The sequence below is a fragment of the Amphibalanus amphitrite genome, unplaced genomic scaffold (assembly GCF_019059575.1).
Source record: "Amphibalanus amphitrite isolate SeventyFive unplaced genomic scaffold, NRLGWU_Aamphi_draft 000270F_arrow, whole genome shotgun sequence".
Classification (NCBI taxonomy): Eukaryota; Metazoa; Arthropoda; class Thecostraca; order Balanomorpha; family Balanidae; genus Amphibalanus; species Amphibalanus amphitrite.
Window position 1 is genome coordinate 447,578 of NW_024881765.1, and position 16,685 is coordinate 464,262.

Here is a 16,685-nt window from a genome sequence, read left to right on the forward strand (position 1 = left end):
ATGCTTAAAGACATCAATCTCTGATCGAAACTAACACGATATTCGTGATCAGCACCCCGGCAAACCCCTTAGCAGCCACACTTTACGACTTTCTAACAGGCCCCGATTTTCCCGATTTTTGGGTCATTGACCTGACCTGGAAGGTCACCTGATGACCTAGGACCTTAAAATTGGGTATCATCGGCTTTCCCTTGTGACGGGCAACACGCTCGTTTTTTCCGCGAAGCTCTAGCTCGATCAGGGGCCAAACAGCAAGGGGGGTCCAACGGACCCCCTTCCCCTTATACGTTCGTTTGTGAACGGTGCATTTTCATTGTACCGTTACGTTCGTTTGTGAACGGTGCATTTTCATTGTACCGTTACGTTCGTTTGTGAACGGTGCATTTTCATTGTACCGTTACGTTCGTTTGTGAACGGTGCATTTTCATTGTACCGTTCTTACTTGCACCTTTCAGATGCTAAGCAGGCTAAGAGGCATCGGACGGGCAACATTGGGCAACCAGCTTATACTCATTATGCAGATAGTTAGCATGAATCCGATATGAGTTTGTCGCCTTCTCGCGAAGGTCATCCTGCGGTCGACCAGATCACGAGTGCAGTCGGTGCGTCTCGTCTCGGCAGCCAGTTAAGGAGTCAGTGCATAGTAAAGCGGTGCCGAAAACATCGACACACGGCGCCAAAGTGGGCATACCGGTCGCGAAGGAACACATCGGTGTCTAGAGAATGAAAGAGCGCCATGAAATAACCAACAGCACACAGACGCCGCCAGCGTGGGTGCATGTGAGCGATGTGTTAAATGGAAGGAAGGTACGCGATAAGAACGATTCACATTTATTTCTCGCATTACCTGTTCAGCTATTGATCATTCAATCACAGAAGTAACAAGCAGGCTCGTCGTTGTCTGTCACAACTCCTGTCTCTTGCCCAAACGTCTTGTCAGATGAAGAAAGATGTTACATATTGGATGCCACGGGTTCGGGCCCGGGGATGCGCTCCCTCCCAAAGTTTCTGTTAAAGCAATTATCTTTTTTTTTGCTCCAAAATTTTGGAGTTATCCAGTTAAACCTTCCAGTTAACTGGATCCATGGATCTGCAGTTAATCCAGTTAAGAATGTGGCTGAGGCCCCAACCCAAAGCCATTGAACCCGAAGTTTGCTTATTGTCAAATGGTGAACCTCTAAAAAATCACATCAATTTTGTTCGCTACCGCGAAGACAGCAATATTTCCACTTAAATATCGAAATCCGGGGTACCCCTAGACCCCCGATCCGCCAGTGTTGGTACCACTCACCTCACGACGTGGTGGCGGCACGTGTCGTGGTCAGGCCAGCGCACGTGCACGGGTGCTGTGGTGTTGAAGCGCAGCCGCCTGGTGCCGAGCAGCACGGCTGGCTCGGTGGCGTTGGCCTCCCGCCGCGCCAGCCACTGGCCGTAGGTGAGACGCGGTCGGTGCAGCAGCTGGTCCTGTCGCAGCTGGTTGAAGGAGTGCACCGTCACCGTGGCCAGCAGCACGGCCGCCATGGCCAGGCCGATCAGACGTCCGGCGGAGAGCTGCGGCCACCAGCTGCCAGGACGGGCCGGGGGCTGCCGGTGCGCCGGTGTGCGACTGACCCCGTCTGCCGGCGCCCCACCCACCCCGTCTGCCCCCGGCGGGGTCCGACGAACTCGGGCGGTCTTCGGTCGCCGAGTGGGAGCCACTGACTCTTGAGCTGGTGGTAAAGGGGATTCCTCAGCAGCGCAGGCCTTTGAGGTTGACCTGAGACCGGCGTCCAGCTGTGAATCTGACTGATCGTTCCCCACCATCGCTGACCCTCCACGTTGCGCTTCAGTAGGCGCGGTCTCTGATTCCGGCTCCGAGTCGGTCGCCGATTCTGACTCTGTCTCCGTCTCAGTCGCTGTTTCTTCTTCAGTGTTGGGATTAAGACGACGCCGACGTGACTCGGGGCTTTCTCTTACCCTCCGAAGCAGAGTGCTTACCGCCAGCAGTTTAAGCATTGCGCCGCCGCACAAACGCAAATACCCGTCCACTTCTGATCTTCTGCAGCTCTCTCTCGCCAATCCTGCCTCACAGTCACGTCTTTATTCAAACAATCACTCGTCCCGCTCTAACCGATAACTGACTAGAAGCCCAACGTCACTGCGAAATCTTAAACAGCAGCTTTGAGCGTATGCTTATAACCTATGGGACAGATGGCCATTCACCATTCAGCTGCATATGCTTTGGAGCAAACAGCCCAGCCGCACGGGGCATTGCAGGAATGAATGGCTACCCCGAGTTTGCTGCTGCTGCACGCTGGCCTCGTTGCTCGATGGATACCGTTCACCCACTGCCGGTAAGTAATTCCACCCACACACACTCGTCGTGGCGCGATCGGTCTGCGTCGGGAGCGGCGGACTGGGCGTCACGGCCGTCGGTGACCACACACCTCAGTCGACACCGACGGGGCATGTATCAGCCGGTAGCCAGGGGGCCCATCGATCCGTTCCACCGACACGTCACCCAGTTGTGGTGGTGGGTGCAAGAGTACCCAGCAACGTAACTTAGTGTGTGGCGGTACACGCACACGCTGAGGTCATACATATGTGACGTGACGTAAAGGCATCACGCAGATGGTGGTTCACTTTCAGTCACCTGTCACCTTTTTGTCAGGTCATTACTTTTGGGACACCATAGGGGTCTGTAACCATCTCCGCATGCGTTCGGCCAGCAAGCTAGACTTCTTCGTCCCGCGCAGACTGATAAGCCTCAGACATAACATATCCAATGAATATTCGAATTTCCGACGGTCACGGATGCTTCAACCAGACCCTCCGCACCTCTAACAAAATTTCCATAGGGTGTAAGAATTCAATTGGTGCCTCACATGCTAAAGCTGCCATAACACATATTTCTGACTTATGATAAACTTCTACACACTAGTGCACACATTGTAAACAATGTGCATCACTGTCAACTTTGAACGTTTTCCTTTTGAGTTATTATCTTTCCGTCTTCCTCTCCTCTGCATCTATGCACCAGTGTTTCATCCTCTTCCACAACAGAAAAGAGCTCCTCATTCTCCGGTGGATTCTGCCGGTCGGGCTTGCAGAGGTCAGTGATGTTAGGGCCGCCAGCGGGGGCGGCGGCGGCTGCGAGCAGGTGCCGCACCAGCTCTGCGCTGTCGTCCACCCTGAACAGCCGACCCCAGGAGACGTCTGCCAGCAGCGGGTCCAACGCCGTGTCCCCCACGGCCACGGCGAACACGCGCCTGTAGTTGCACGCCAGCAGACTGCTGCGCACGTACTGAAGCAGGCTGAAGAACAGACGCTGCTGAACGCCGCCAACCACTCCATTCGTGGCGCCATCAGCGAGTTCCAATGTTCTTTCCTGTGCGTCCTTTTCTTCGCCCTCACCACTGTCATGGCCGTTTACAGCGCTACGGAGGCCCTCATCAACGCCGCCTTCCTCTCCTTCTCCTCCGACGAAGACGATCATTGCGCCCTGCAGTGGCGGCCGTCCTAGCGCGTCTGCGAGGCTCGGATGTCGCTGGAAAAGACACATCACCGCGCGGTCCTGCAGCGAGAGCGTGTCCACGCCGAACGTCTGCAGCTTCAGGCGGAGGTGGCGCACCGCCCGGCCGGCGGCAGCCTGCGCTGGAGCCGCCAACAGCACGGTCACCGGTCGAGAGACGCTGATCTGACCCTGCAGGAGCGGGGCGGTGACTTCGGTCTGCTGGACAGTCTGCCGTCCGCGGAACCTCTTCAACACAACTGCGATGGCGGCGACAGCGGCGATGGCGACGGCGACACCCAGGAATATGCAGCTGATGGCAACGGGCCCAACGCCCACCGGCTTCACTTGAGTCACTTCCTGAGGAGCCACCACCGGAAGCTGGACGAACCAGGCGCGGGTGGGGCAGCTGCGCAGGTGGGAGGCGCACAGTGCGTCGTGATCGGGTGACACACTGATCCGGTACCGATCGCCGGGTGTCAGAGACCCGTTCCTGCCGCAGAAAAGCTCCGCCGACCGCTGAGGAAACGGCACGGTTCGGCACTGCCGGCAGCCTTGTCCTGTGCAGTTGACCTTCCTCAAACACACCCGCAGCCAGGGGAACGCCACATTCAGGATTGTGGAGGGGTCGAACTGATCGACCACCAGAACACTCAAACACAGTACCCTGCCGAGGGCAGTGGTACAACCGTCGTCATCATCGCAGTCGTCCTCGTCGTCATTATCCTTGTCGCTTTCCTTCTCGCCTTCGAGGCCTACGACGAACTGATCGGACTTGGTGACGTTCCACGAAGCGACCCGGAGGCCATCCACCCACAGCGGCGCCGGCTGCATGCAGTCGGAACTGTCCCCCAGCACGCCGTACCACCCAGCGTACTGGACGACCTCCAGCCGCGATGTGCTCAGGTTCAGCGCCGACACGGCGCGCCAGCGAGGCCAGTGCAACTCGCCTTCGAGCTTCTCGCAAGGCGTGGACATGGTGTCGCAGACGTCGATAACGAGTCTGGGCGAAGCGCAGCGGCAGCCGGCGCCGGCGGGCAGCACTCGGAGCACCTGACCGCCTCCCTCCGAGGACGGGCCGACCAGCTCCAGCTGCGGCTGGCACGACTGGGGCGTGCCAGTGGCCGGTGACGCAGACAGCGCAGCGGGTGTCACCGGTACCGCGGCGCAGGTCACTGCCATCACTGCCAGTGTCTCCCACACTGTGCTGGGTGGCGGCGTGCTGAGAGCGACCATCCCAGACTGGTCAGCTGGTAGACGACATGGTGAACAATGCTGGAGTCAGCCGACGGTAGCCGACCCTGTGGACAGTAAATCGTATGAATGTCGCAAACCACATTCTGCATACGATGTCTTTGGGCACTACCACAGCTTCCCCAAACAGTCAAACAGTACAGAAAATGAGGAAATGCCAAGGCTTCAATAAGCCTCTTTTTCATAGTTACTGTCAGCTTTTCAGTTACGGGAGCTTTGTCAGCTTTGTCAGTATTTCAGTTACGGGAGGCCCATTGCGCGGCGGTGGGCCTCCTGGCCACCTTCCGCGCGGGGGGGGCATTTTTTGTCCCCCCCGTATCTCCGAAACTACTGAATGGATTCCTAAAATTCAAACGGCGTTCGATAGCCCTGTCAAATTTATCGAAGGAAACCAAATTTCATTGACCTCGGGGTCACCGATGATGTCACAGTTTGGGTCAACTTTGGCGTCTTTCAGAAGAGCCCAGGAAGGGGCCAGGGGTCGAGGCCAGCCAATGCCAAAACACCGAACGTATAGCTCCGCCCGGACTCACTTAGCAACCTTAACGCTAATGGTCATTTCACGATGGAACCGTGCAAATTATATTAGCGGGAAGTTGCGCCCTAGTCACCTCCCACCTCCGCCAGCACAGGTCGTGCCTCAACACGGAACAGGCCGCGCCACCTAGGTGCGCCGGGGAGAACTACAGGTCGCATAGTGCCACCAGATGTCGCGCACACATGAGAGGCGCAGATATAGATTTTAGATCGTGGGTGATATATTGTAACAGCGTTGATTTCTACCATGCATGTATTTTAGCAACTCACAGCGTGGGCGCAGGCTCTGGAACCACAACGGCTACCACAACTGCACGTAAGTATGTCCGACATACGACTTATGTTTGGACTCGAGGCAACGCAGCCCAAGCGGCCTTTTCCGTTAGGACGCCGAGCGACGGAGTGCGCGCAGCAATTTAATCTATATATCTGCGCCTCTCATGTGTGCGCGACATCTGGTGGCACTATGCGACCTGTAGTTCTCCCCGGCGCACCTAGGTGGCGCGGCCTGTTCCGTGTTGAGGCACGACCTGTGCTGGCGGAGGTGGGAGGTGACTAGGGCGCAACTTCCCGCTAATATAATTTGCACGGTTCCATCGTGAAATGACCATTTCCAACTCAATGGTTATAAGACCATCAGGTACGGTTTAGGTCACTTTCTGGTGGAGGTCTGGCACAGGGGAGCACTGCCGCTTCAACCCTATTTGCCGTGGTGTCTAACGGTGGCGGCCATATTGCGCAGACCAGGAACCGGCTGCCGCCTGTGTTGAGGAATAGGGAATTCGGGACCTCGATTTACGTTTGCGGCCGCCGCATCCGTTACGTTCAAGTTACGAAGATACGGAACCCGGCATCTTACGCAGAATTGATTGGGGAACACGATCGTATCTTCAGAATTCCTCAAATTCACTCGCCGGACCTACATTTGCCCCGGCGGGTTGATTGAACCCACCTCGCTAATGCGCCGCTAATTAAACTAGAATTAAGCGGTAAAGTGGTCGTATGCGGCAAAGTATAATGCAAAATGACTGGTAGGAACTAGGAAGCCACTGTAAAGGTCTCAGGTCAACCGGTGACCTCTGAGGTCAGGTCAAGTGATCTAAGGCACGGGTTCGGTTTTTGGTTAATAACTTCGCCAAAAATGGCCGTAGAGCCGCGATTTTGGCACCATCGTGTTCAGCTAGCTCAGGCGCATCGAGTGATATACTTTTTGTTCGGGTCAGGTCAACTTAGGGTGTTGACCTCAGGTCAAGGTCAGGTCAGCACCCCAGGTCACGAAGTTGGTCGAAAGAGGTCATGTCGCATATCATTCGATTCGGCAGGTCTTCCTGAGTCCATTGGTGGCTTTCCCGACTCGCTAGCTCAATTTGATCGGGAGTTATTGAAGAAAAATGGTGACACTTGTGACGTCACAAATGACGTCACGCAAGGGCAACAATGCAAATATGAAGCATAGAACCTTGCAAGCAGTGCATGAAATCATGATTCTATATGCTTGAGATAGTTTCAGATCATTCTCGGCGGAAATATAGCAATTTTCATATTTCCCCATTGACTTATAAGGGTTTAACGTATTAGTTCCTTGTATCTGAGGATTTTTTTGGATTCCATCTTGTTCTCCACTCAATTCTGCGTAAGATGCCGGGTTCCGTGTCCACATAGCTTGAACGTAACGCATGCAGCGACCGCAAACGTAAATCGAGGTCTCGAATTCCCTATTCCCCAACACAGGCGGCGGCCGCTTCCTGGTCTGCGCAACATGGCGGCACCGTTGGACACCATCTGGCGGCCGATGCGCATTCCACATTATATATCGGGGTTACATGAGCACAGTAAATACGTATTTAGCCGCTAATTCGAATTAGGAACGCATTACCGACTCATGTAGCCACCTGCTAGTACGAATCGGCGATCCGATCCGCGGTTACATGAGCAAAGCAAATACGTATCACGATCGGATTCACCGCTAATGCGAATCAGGAGCGTACTACCGACTCATGTATCCACCTGCTAATACGAATCGGCGGTCCAAACAAAATCCGCTGAGAAAGAGGCTTAGAAGCGAATAGGACCAAGATCCGTATTACAGGAACTATTTCTTTCCAAAAAGAAACATTAAAATGCAAAATAATAGGTATTTTTTTTCATTTGCTTCTTTTGAAATAATAATTAAAAAAATATATCGGTATTTTGTCAATAAATATAGTGAAAACCAAAAAGAAAATATCAAAGTACTTTCAGTTGAAACATTTTTCTGACAGCACTACAGACGAATCAAGAGAGGCAAGTGCCCAATGAGTCAAAGCAAGACAACTTTATGTTCAACTTTTTTTGTTAAGTTAATTGAGGATGTTCTGAGCAGATTAAATGCAAAAAAGACATGAGATATTAAATTTTTAATTCAGTCACCTCTATTGCTACGGAAATGCGCCACATTTGTATGCTATTCCGTTTGTAATGCGCATCGGGCCGAGAGCCAAACTAGACCCGTTTGACGTCACTGATACGAATTTGCTCTTGTAGTCGGTGCACTGAATGCGTTCTTGGGGAGCTGATGCGAATTAGCGATAGTGCGTATTTGGAACGGATCGCTCATGTAACCGAAACGTCCGAGGCACACGATTCGGGCCGTATTTCACAAGAACTATTCTTTGCTGACTGGAAGCGTCAAAATGCAAAATACTAAGCATTTTTTTATTGGCTGCCTCGTAGAAAATAACAAAAAAATGTTGGTATTTTGGTTTAGTCTTTGCATGTGAAATAAAATGAATGAAATATTTTGATAGATAATTTTTTTCTGACCACCCTGCTGTCGCTGCATGGCGAATCAGTGCCCACTGACTTAAAACAAGAAAACTTTGTTTTCATTTTTTGATTTCATGTTAATTTTAAATGTTTTTGAGCCTATCAAATGATATAATTATTTAAAATTTAGCTTAGTCGTCCCGGTAAATGCCGCAACTGCGCCATGACTGTACGCTAATCCTATTCCGTTTGTGATGCGAATTACCGGCCGTCGAGGAGTCAGCCCGGGTGAGCCAAACAAGATCCGTTTGACGTAGATAAAACGAATTAGTCTCATGTAACCGGTGCCGTAGATCCGTTTGTGGGGAGCTGATGCGCATTAGCGTAGTGCGTATTTGGAACGGATCGCTCATGTAACCCCGGTAATAGAGTTCAGTGAGGTCCGGTCAAGGTTTAAAAAAGGTCAAATTTCAAAGTTGATAGTTTTGCATAAAATGGGTAATGATTCGATGCAACTCGTCACGAGAAGTTTAATGGTGGGCAGGGCATATTTTAACATACTGACTGCGTCCCATTTTGGGACGCAGCCCCCTGCCTTTGGGACGTAGCCCTCGCGAAATTTGGACCACTGCGTCCCACCGATAGGCGTTATCACAAGTGTATTCGCGGCCATTGGGGCGACGTAAGAAAAGAAGAAAACAACTGGCCCCAAGAACTTTAAATTATCAGTTAGCATGCATCTTTTTCTTCATCTGTAGAGAATTTACCATTAATTGCTAGAGAAAATTGCATTTAAAATCTTCCATATATGCTTTTTTCATCGTTTGCACAATATGTTTTTTAATTAAGCTAGAAATACTATTTAGAAATAGTTCCCGCATCATCAAGAACAATAGGGAAGGCTTGAAGTGAATACAATAATCCAAACGGTGTTGTAATCTATGTGAAGACACTTCTAAAATTGCCTGTAGAAATATTGAAGGCAAAAGTTCAACTTTTTCACAAGACGGATGTCTATAAACCTATTCAACGTGTGACAACTCAGCCGGTATTTCGTCGCCTACAGCCCAGCTTTCCCTAGTGACCGATAGAGGCGCTGCTATCGATGTCCGCCCGTGCCGCCTAACGCACTGAAATGCCACGGTTTCAGCCGAAAAGTGCGAGCAAAAATAAGTAACATGCCTCGGTCTTTTACTGTGTAAAAGATGTTGGCTTTCCGATTGCTTTGTGCCCTGATTTACTATGTACCTAAGCACATACATGCCCTCTCCAGTCCTTGTGCCCTGCCCTACCCTTGGTCATACACCTTATTATGTGCTTCCCTACTATACCCCTAGGATATGTGCCCTGCCCAGTGCCCTGTCCTTAGGTCTTGACTCTTGTACCTTGCCCCGCCCTTTCTTCCGGCCCTGTGCCCTGCTCTGCATTCAGGCCCTGTGCCCCGCTCTGCCCTGCCCTCAAACACGATACTTTATATATTCTGCCTGGAAATTTGATGCGCTGCCTTCCCGTCTTTTGGCCCCGTGCCCTGCCCTACCCTAGTTTGGGGCCCCTGCCCTTCTCTGACCTCAAGCCTTTCAGACCCCGTGCCGCTGCCTTGTCTTCAGGTACTGTGCCCTGCCCTGCCATCAGGTACTGTGCCCTGCCCTGCCATCAGGCCTTGTGCCTTCCCATGTCCTCATGCCCCGGCCCCGCGCCCATCCTCGAGCCTAATGCCTTGCCCTGCCTCAGGCCCTGTCCTGTCATGTTCTGCTTCCAGGCCTCATGTGCATTGCCTTGCCCTTAGACCCTGTGCCCTATTCTGCCATTAACCCTCGCCCGTAAACGGCGATCTGCCACCTTCGCCCATGCAGGGGGGGGGGGTTGGTGCGACCCCCCCCTTGGCGTTTGAAAACGGAGCGTCGTAGAGCTTAGCGGAAAAGACCAACGGATTGCTCTCGCCGAGATCACGCGATTGGTGGTATATTTTTTGGTCCTAGGTCAACATTTGACCTACTTTTGACCGGTCAAAGGTCAAATTTTCGGAAAAATAGACTTTTTTCAACTTTCCGCGGCGATTGCGGCAAAACGGTGGGAGATATCGACTTGAAACCTTCACTATCGTGTTCCTTGATCAATTCTCTATCGTTTGGTATGTATTTCGTTTCCCTAGCTCTAACAATGGCGCGTTGGGAGCGCCGGAAGTCGGCAAGGTCACAGTCGGCGGCAGAAATTCGAAAAATCAAAATTTAAATTTTTGAAATCTGATTGTATTTTTGGATTTGGAAGGTCCATTTGCTCCCTATAGAAGCTAATATTGCTGCATATTCCCATTGAGGTGACAAGAATTAGCAAAATAGTGGTTCGGGCGCTTTTCAAAAGTAGTACCGGACGCTGTTCCTCTTGTGACGTCATAGCTCCGTGACCTGACCTGACCCGGTCAAGTTTCTTATACCATATGATAGCCAATACTTGCCCCAACATGCATGGGAAGTTTCATCACGATCCATCAACCGATGTCCGTACCACCGGCAGGAAACCTCGGGCGTTGGCACTCAGTTTGTGAAAATCCGGCCGGAGGCTGTTCCCTTTGTGACGTCATAACTCCGTGACCTGACATGACCCGGTCAAATTTTTTTTTATCAAAAGATGCGCAAGGTTTGCCCCATAAGGTACCCAAAATTTGGCGGCGCTGCGCGCCGCCGTTTTTGCACTATTTCCGAAAAACCTCAGGGGGGGGGGTTGCACCAACCCCCCCCCTACATGGGCGAGGGTTAAGCCTTATGCGTTGTATCGCCCTCAGGCCCGTGCCCTGCCTCGCCGTAAGTTGCTGTGCTCTGCCCTGTCGTCAGGCCTTGTGCCGTCCCATGCCATCAGACCCTGTGTCCTACTCTGCCCTCAAGCCCTGTATTCTGCATTGCCCTAAGGTCTCGTGTCCCATGCCCGCTCTCAGGGGCTGTGCCCTGCCCTGTCATCAGGCCCTGTGGTGTCTCCCGCCCTCAGGTCCCGTGCCGTTTCCCGTCCTCATACCCCGTGCCCTTACCTGTCCTCAGAACCCGTGCTTTGTTCTGCCTTCATGCCCTGAGCCTTGCCCTGCCCTCAGGCCCCATACCCTGGCCCTGTTTCACCGGTGATAGCAGCACGCTGCTACTACACGTGTCAAATTGGGTTTCCATGGAGACATCAACAGGCCCATTGCTCAAACACTACCACAAGTATGACGTCAGCTCGCGGAATTTGATAGCAGCGTCCGTGAAACACCGCCCACGTCTTGTCATACCTTCGGGGCCCGAAGGTATGACAAGACGTGGGCGGTGTTTCTGGCCTTGTGCCACACCTGTGTCTTATGTCTTGCTCTACCTTTAGGTACTATTTCTTGCCCTGCTCTAAGATCCTGCGTGTTGCCCTGCCATCAGGTGTGTTGATCATCAGGTGTTCTAAGGCCCTGTGTCTTGCACTACTCTCCGGCCTTGTGTAATGATAGCCTCAGACCCGCGCCTTGCCTTGCCCTCGGACCCTGCATCCTACCCAGCCCTCAAGTAGGATCCGTCTTATCTTAGCTTCATGGCCTGTGCCTGCCCTGTCCTTAGAGCTCAGACTCTGTGTCCTGCCCTTCCCTTAAGTCCTGTTTAGAGATGTCAAGTTGGAGCCCGCAGGCCCGGAGCCTGGCCCAAAATCCGGCCCAACAGGGCTTTTGCATGCACAGTGGACTGTATCATTGTTTTGAGGTGCCTCATCGAAACGCATCGACTGATATGCGACATGATCTATCTTGGTCACGAAATGACCTTAATGTGAGGTCAAGTTCTGACCTTGACATTTCGAGGTAAAAATGAGAGAAGAACTATCGTGCAAACGAAAATTCTCTACCTTTTTTAGTTCAAAAGCTTTTCATGAAACCTATATTGACAAAAATTGTAATTTTACCCGTTTTTGGCTATGGAGCCTTAACCGTTGATCTGAACTCAATTCTGGCGAAATATTGACAAAAGAGCTGTTCAAGATATATCGATTGCTTTTCTCCTATCGATTACGCCCTCCTAGCTATCATAGTTTTTGAGATACCGGCACGTTTTCCGAAAAAAAATATCGCATCATTGCGATGTTTGACATTTGATGGCATACGGTCAGATCAGGGCCGTCATGGCCGTCTGGCCATAGGAGGATATAGAGGGGGCCACGGGGCCATGCTCCCCCTCCCCCAAAGCGCCCGGAAATGGCACAAAATCGACACATTTCTGGGCATAATAATTAAACAAAGGAACTTCCATTGGGAAAAGTTTGGGTTATATTACATGATAGGCAGTAAGGAAGCGAAATCCGAAGCATCGAAAGCATCCGTTCATCCAAAGCATTAATCTATGATGGATTTTTTTATGTAGCTTTAGAATCCGATAATTTCTTGTCGCAACTTAGGTGGGTACTGTTTGACCTTACGTCATCTAATTATTTAAAACACATAGTATATTCAATGCAAATTGGCAATGTTTCAGACGTCAACCTCTATTTTGAATCGATTGATAAGGGTGAAAAACGCATGAAGAGACGTATGTATCACATTTTAATCATGTGCATATTCAATTTTATTCTCTAAGCATAGGTACAATTTGGTGCGTCAAGAGAGGTCAAACACGCCCAACGCCGTTCAGGAAAACGAGTGACTATAACAACAATGTAAATGTCGTTAGGATTTTAAATGACCTTTTCCTCAAGCTGGAAAAGGTCATTTAAAATCCTAACTACATATATCAAGATGTTCCTCGCTAGAGCACTGCATACTATTTCTTCAATGTAAATGCCCGCCCTTTGAATGCGGATAAAGAACGCACTACGACTGGGCGAATTTCGAGACTGGCCAAAAGCAATCACAGCCCGCTCCCAATATCCCGCTTGCAGTGCCCCTCCACCAGCACAGTATACAATGTATCTGTACATTATCTCACTTGCATTATATACTATTTCGCTTGCAATGTGCCCTTTCCGATCAAAGCATGTGCCCTATGCCACCTTTGGGACGCAGTGAAAAATCCTTAAAATATGCCCTGGTTTTGCGCTACGAGGTCTGAAATTGCTAAAAATTGAGTTTTAAAATTTAACGCCATCAATTTTGAACAGTGTTTTCACTATAACTTTGTCAAAAAAAAGAAGTATCGATCTCAAATTTGGTATGTGGATAGAAGGTGGTAAGGACTTATCACATATATTCCGGGTTTTTTTTCGAAATTCAAAAAATCTTTTTGGATTTTTTTCGGCTATTATATTATAAAACTATTTTTTATTTTTAGGGGTCAAACCCAAAAATTTAAAAATTCGAGATAGCAGTTTTGTAACCCTGTTATTTCTGCACCTTTCATGTTGAAATATTTTTCTGTATCTCCAAAGCTGTAGGCCTGAAAGCTCTTCCCGCGAAACCTTTTTTTGTCGAAAATGGCAGAAATGACGTCACTCCGACGTCATTAGCGGCCACCCTACCACAGCCCTGGAACATTTTTTGGTCACAATGTGCAATAGCTATTCACGGGAAGGTACTGAAAGTTTGGTGACGATCGGCGCAGCGGTTCTGGAGATATATCGAAAAAACTAAAGGGGGAGGGGGCAAAAAATCCCCCCCCCCACAGCCTGCAGCCTGTCCGTTATCAAGAGATTCTGAGAGATACATCACAGCGTCGAGCATTGCCGTCTCATGACACGTTCATAATAGCCGTTTTCACGACGGCCATCTGGTACACATTTGGTGCACATCTGGTACAGATTAGGTGCAGATTTGGTCAAATCAGGTTCAGTGTGTTTCTTAGCAGCTATCAGCTAGGGTTGCACTAACTGCTTATATGCCTGCTTTGTCATATTATCAGAGAGCATCATCGATTAAAACACTGAAATAAATTCATAAAATGAAGATATTTGCTGTAAAAGAAATTAGGTGCAGATTTGATCAAATCAGGTGCATTCGCCGGATAGCCCGTCGTGAAAACGGCTAATTTCATCGCAATCGGCACAACATCAGAACAGTTTGCGCAAAAGGGATTTATCACCGGACGGTCGTCAAGTTAGATGTAAGTGAATCCTAATCTATAATCTAAGATTCGGAATCAGGCGAGCCCCTACGATTTGGACCAAACTTGGTCAGTGGATAGTACGTAACGTCCTGATTACGATGCACCCAAAATCTAAGCTCGGCCCGCCATATTTACGAAGTTACGGATGTTTCAATTTCAAGGTCATTCGGGAGAGCCCCTACGATTTCCGTCAAAATTTGTGTACGGACACTCTAGATGCTCCTCATCGCGAATATTACAAAATTTAAGCTCGGCCCGCCATATTTACGAAGTTACGGAGGTTTGAATTTCAAGGTCATTTGGGTGAGCCCCTGCGATTTCCGTCAAAATTAGTATACGGACATATTACATCCTCCTCATTACAAATATCATAAAAGTTGAGCTCGGCCCGCCATATTTTTCAAGTTACGGAGTCACAAAGTTACGGAATTTCAAGGTCATTCGGAGAGCCCCTCCGATTTTCGTCAAAATTTGTATGCGGACACATTACATGCTCCTAATTACGAATATCGTAAAAGCTAAGCTCGGCCCGCACTATTTCAAAAGTTAGAGATGTTTGAAACTCACTGAAATTCAAACATCTCTAACTTTTGAAATAGTGCGGGCCGAGCTTAGCTTTTACGATATTCGTAATAAGGAGCATGTAATGTGTCCGCATACAAATTTTGACGAAAATCGGAGGGGCTCTCCGAATGACCTTGAAATTCCGTAACTTTGTGACTCCGTAACTTAAAAAATATGGCGGGCCGAGCTTAACTTATATGATATTTGTAATGAGGAGGATGTAATATGTCCGTATACCAATTTTGACGGAAATCGCAGGGGCTCACCCAAATGACCTTGAAATTCAAACCTCCGTAACTTCGTAAATATGGCGGGCCGAGCTTAAATTTTGTGATATCCGTAATGAGGAGCATCTAGAGTGTCTGTACACAAATTTTGACGGAAATCGCAGGGGCTCTCCCGAATGACCTTGAAATTCAAACATCCGTAACTTCGTAAATATGGCGGGCCGAGCTTAGATTTTGGGTGCGTCGTAATCAGGACGTTACGTACTATCCACTGACCAAGTTTGGTCCAAATCGTATAGGGGCTCACCTGATTCCGAATCTTAGATTATAGATTAGGATTCACTTACATCTAACTTGACGACCGTTATCACCGGTGCCATTTTATTCGAGGACTATACAGTGGAAATGCGGGGACGGTAAACCAATATGGGAGCCAAAGCATCCTCCAGCGATTATTCAGTTCGCTGCAGTATTTAGCGTGTCAGCACCTTCAACCAGCAGTTGTTTCAACACGATTGGCTTTGCGCAGATCGCCCCTGCTGTGTCACCCGGGATTACACGGAAGATTGGGTGATTTTCAAGACTACCGCCACCTCATGACCTCCGCAGTCACCCGACTTTACGCCCCTGGATTTATTTCTGTGGGGCACAAACCGACGGTTATCTTCGAGGACGACTAACAGAGTTTGGTAGAGCTCAAAGATGAGCTGTCCGAGCAAACATAAGCGGTATCTCGCCGGAGACATGCTGCAAGTCGGAGGAAGTCTAGCGCCGGCTATAAGGCGCGTGGCCCGAAACGGGAGTCATGTAGCAAAGCAGTATACGTTGCAACTTTGAAATCAGAATTCGAAAATAGTAACGCCTGTGCCGTCTGAAGCCACTTTAAGCTAGTTATGGCAAACTTCAGGTCACGGTCAGGCCAAAAGGTCAAATTTTGAAGCTGAAACTTTCAACAAAGAAGGTGCATATCAGATGCTTTTTGAACTCAGATATATACGATGATCCTCATTGTTTCCAGGGTACAATGTTTAGAACGCACTAAAAATTGCATTATAATTACAACACTACTTATCACTGGATCCCTCCGAAAATGAGTCACTAGTCACTACACAACTTGCGACACATCGCAGCTGCGACCACGCTTGCGACGCACTGGGTCCCTCCGGCTTATTAGAAAGCGGCCGTATCGCATGACAGGAGGGGGAGTGGGGGGGGGGGGGGATTAGCAGCAATTTATGCATAAGTTACTGCTTGTTACTTACGCTAACTCAATAGCCTAGTGTGGCTCAATAGCCTAGTAACAGGTAGCGCGAAAACACACCCATCGCCTCCAACGCCATAATTTACACTGTATTTAGTTATACGTTCAAATAAATTGCACCCGCTTACCTTCCATATACGTCGCCCCTTTGTTTGGAGTTCAGCCCTGCGGCGCACATGTGTTTTGTGTCGATCTGGCTGTTCGGTCGGCTGCTGCTCTGGTTGCTGCGTCTGGTCACTGCCGACGGGTGTCTGTCCAGTGTTAACTGGGCGGAGGACTGCGCGTCACTGGCGGGCGGCGACTCGGCGGCCGGCGCACTATGGTTGGAAACGGCCTCACGGATGGCCGTGGGCAATTTCGGAATATATGTATATTTGGGGTGTCATTCTGTTGGAAATTGATGAAATGTTTTGAATTGGGCAGAAAAAATTATTTAGTTGCGCATTTAGTCTCCATTATTGTACGTGGAATCGGGAGTTTCTGACAGTGACTTTTTTGGTGCGCCGTCAAAGGTTTAAACAACCGCGCTGGTGATAGCATGTGGAGTACCTCCATGACGTTGTAAAACTGGA

At 49.8% G+C, this 16,685-nt stretch overlaps 1 protein-coding gene across 3 annotated transcripts in view; it reads right to left on the reverse strand.

Moving 5' to 3' along the window:
* The window catches only part of LOC122387012 (WSCD family member AGAP003962-like), a 31,164-nt gene extending 14,759 nt beyond the window's left edge, over positions 1 to 16,405 (reverse strand). The window contains exons 1-2 of one of the 3 annotated variants that reach the window (XR_006257476.1): positions 16,242 to 16,396; positions 1,292 to 4,791 (exon numbers count right to left, since the gene is read on the reverse strand). Coding sequence is in view for 2 of the 3 variants with exons in the window: in XM_043376805.1 (XP_043232740.1) it covers positions 1,292 to 1,995 (704 nt within the window). In the remaining variant the exon portion in view is untranslated. Of the gene's footprint in view, positions 1 to 1,291; positions 4,792 to 16,241 lie in introns of all 3 variants that reach the window. The other 2 variants (XM_043376805.1, XM_043376806.1) reach the window with 2 other exon arrangements.
* Between the last annotated feature and the right edge of the window lie 280 nt (positions 16,406 to 16,685).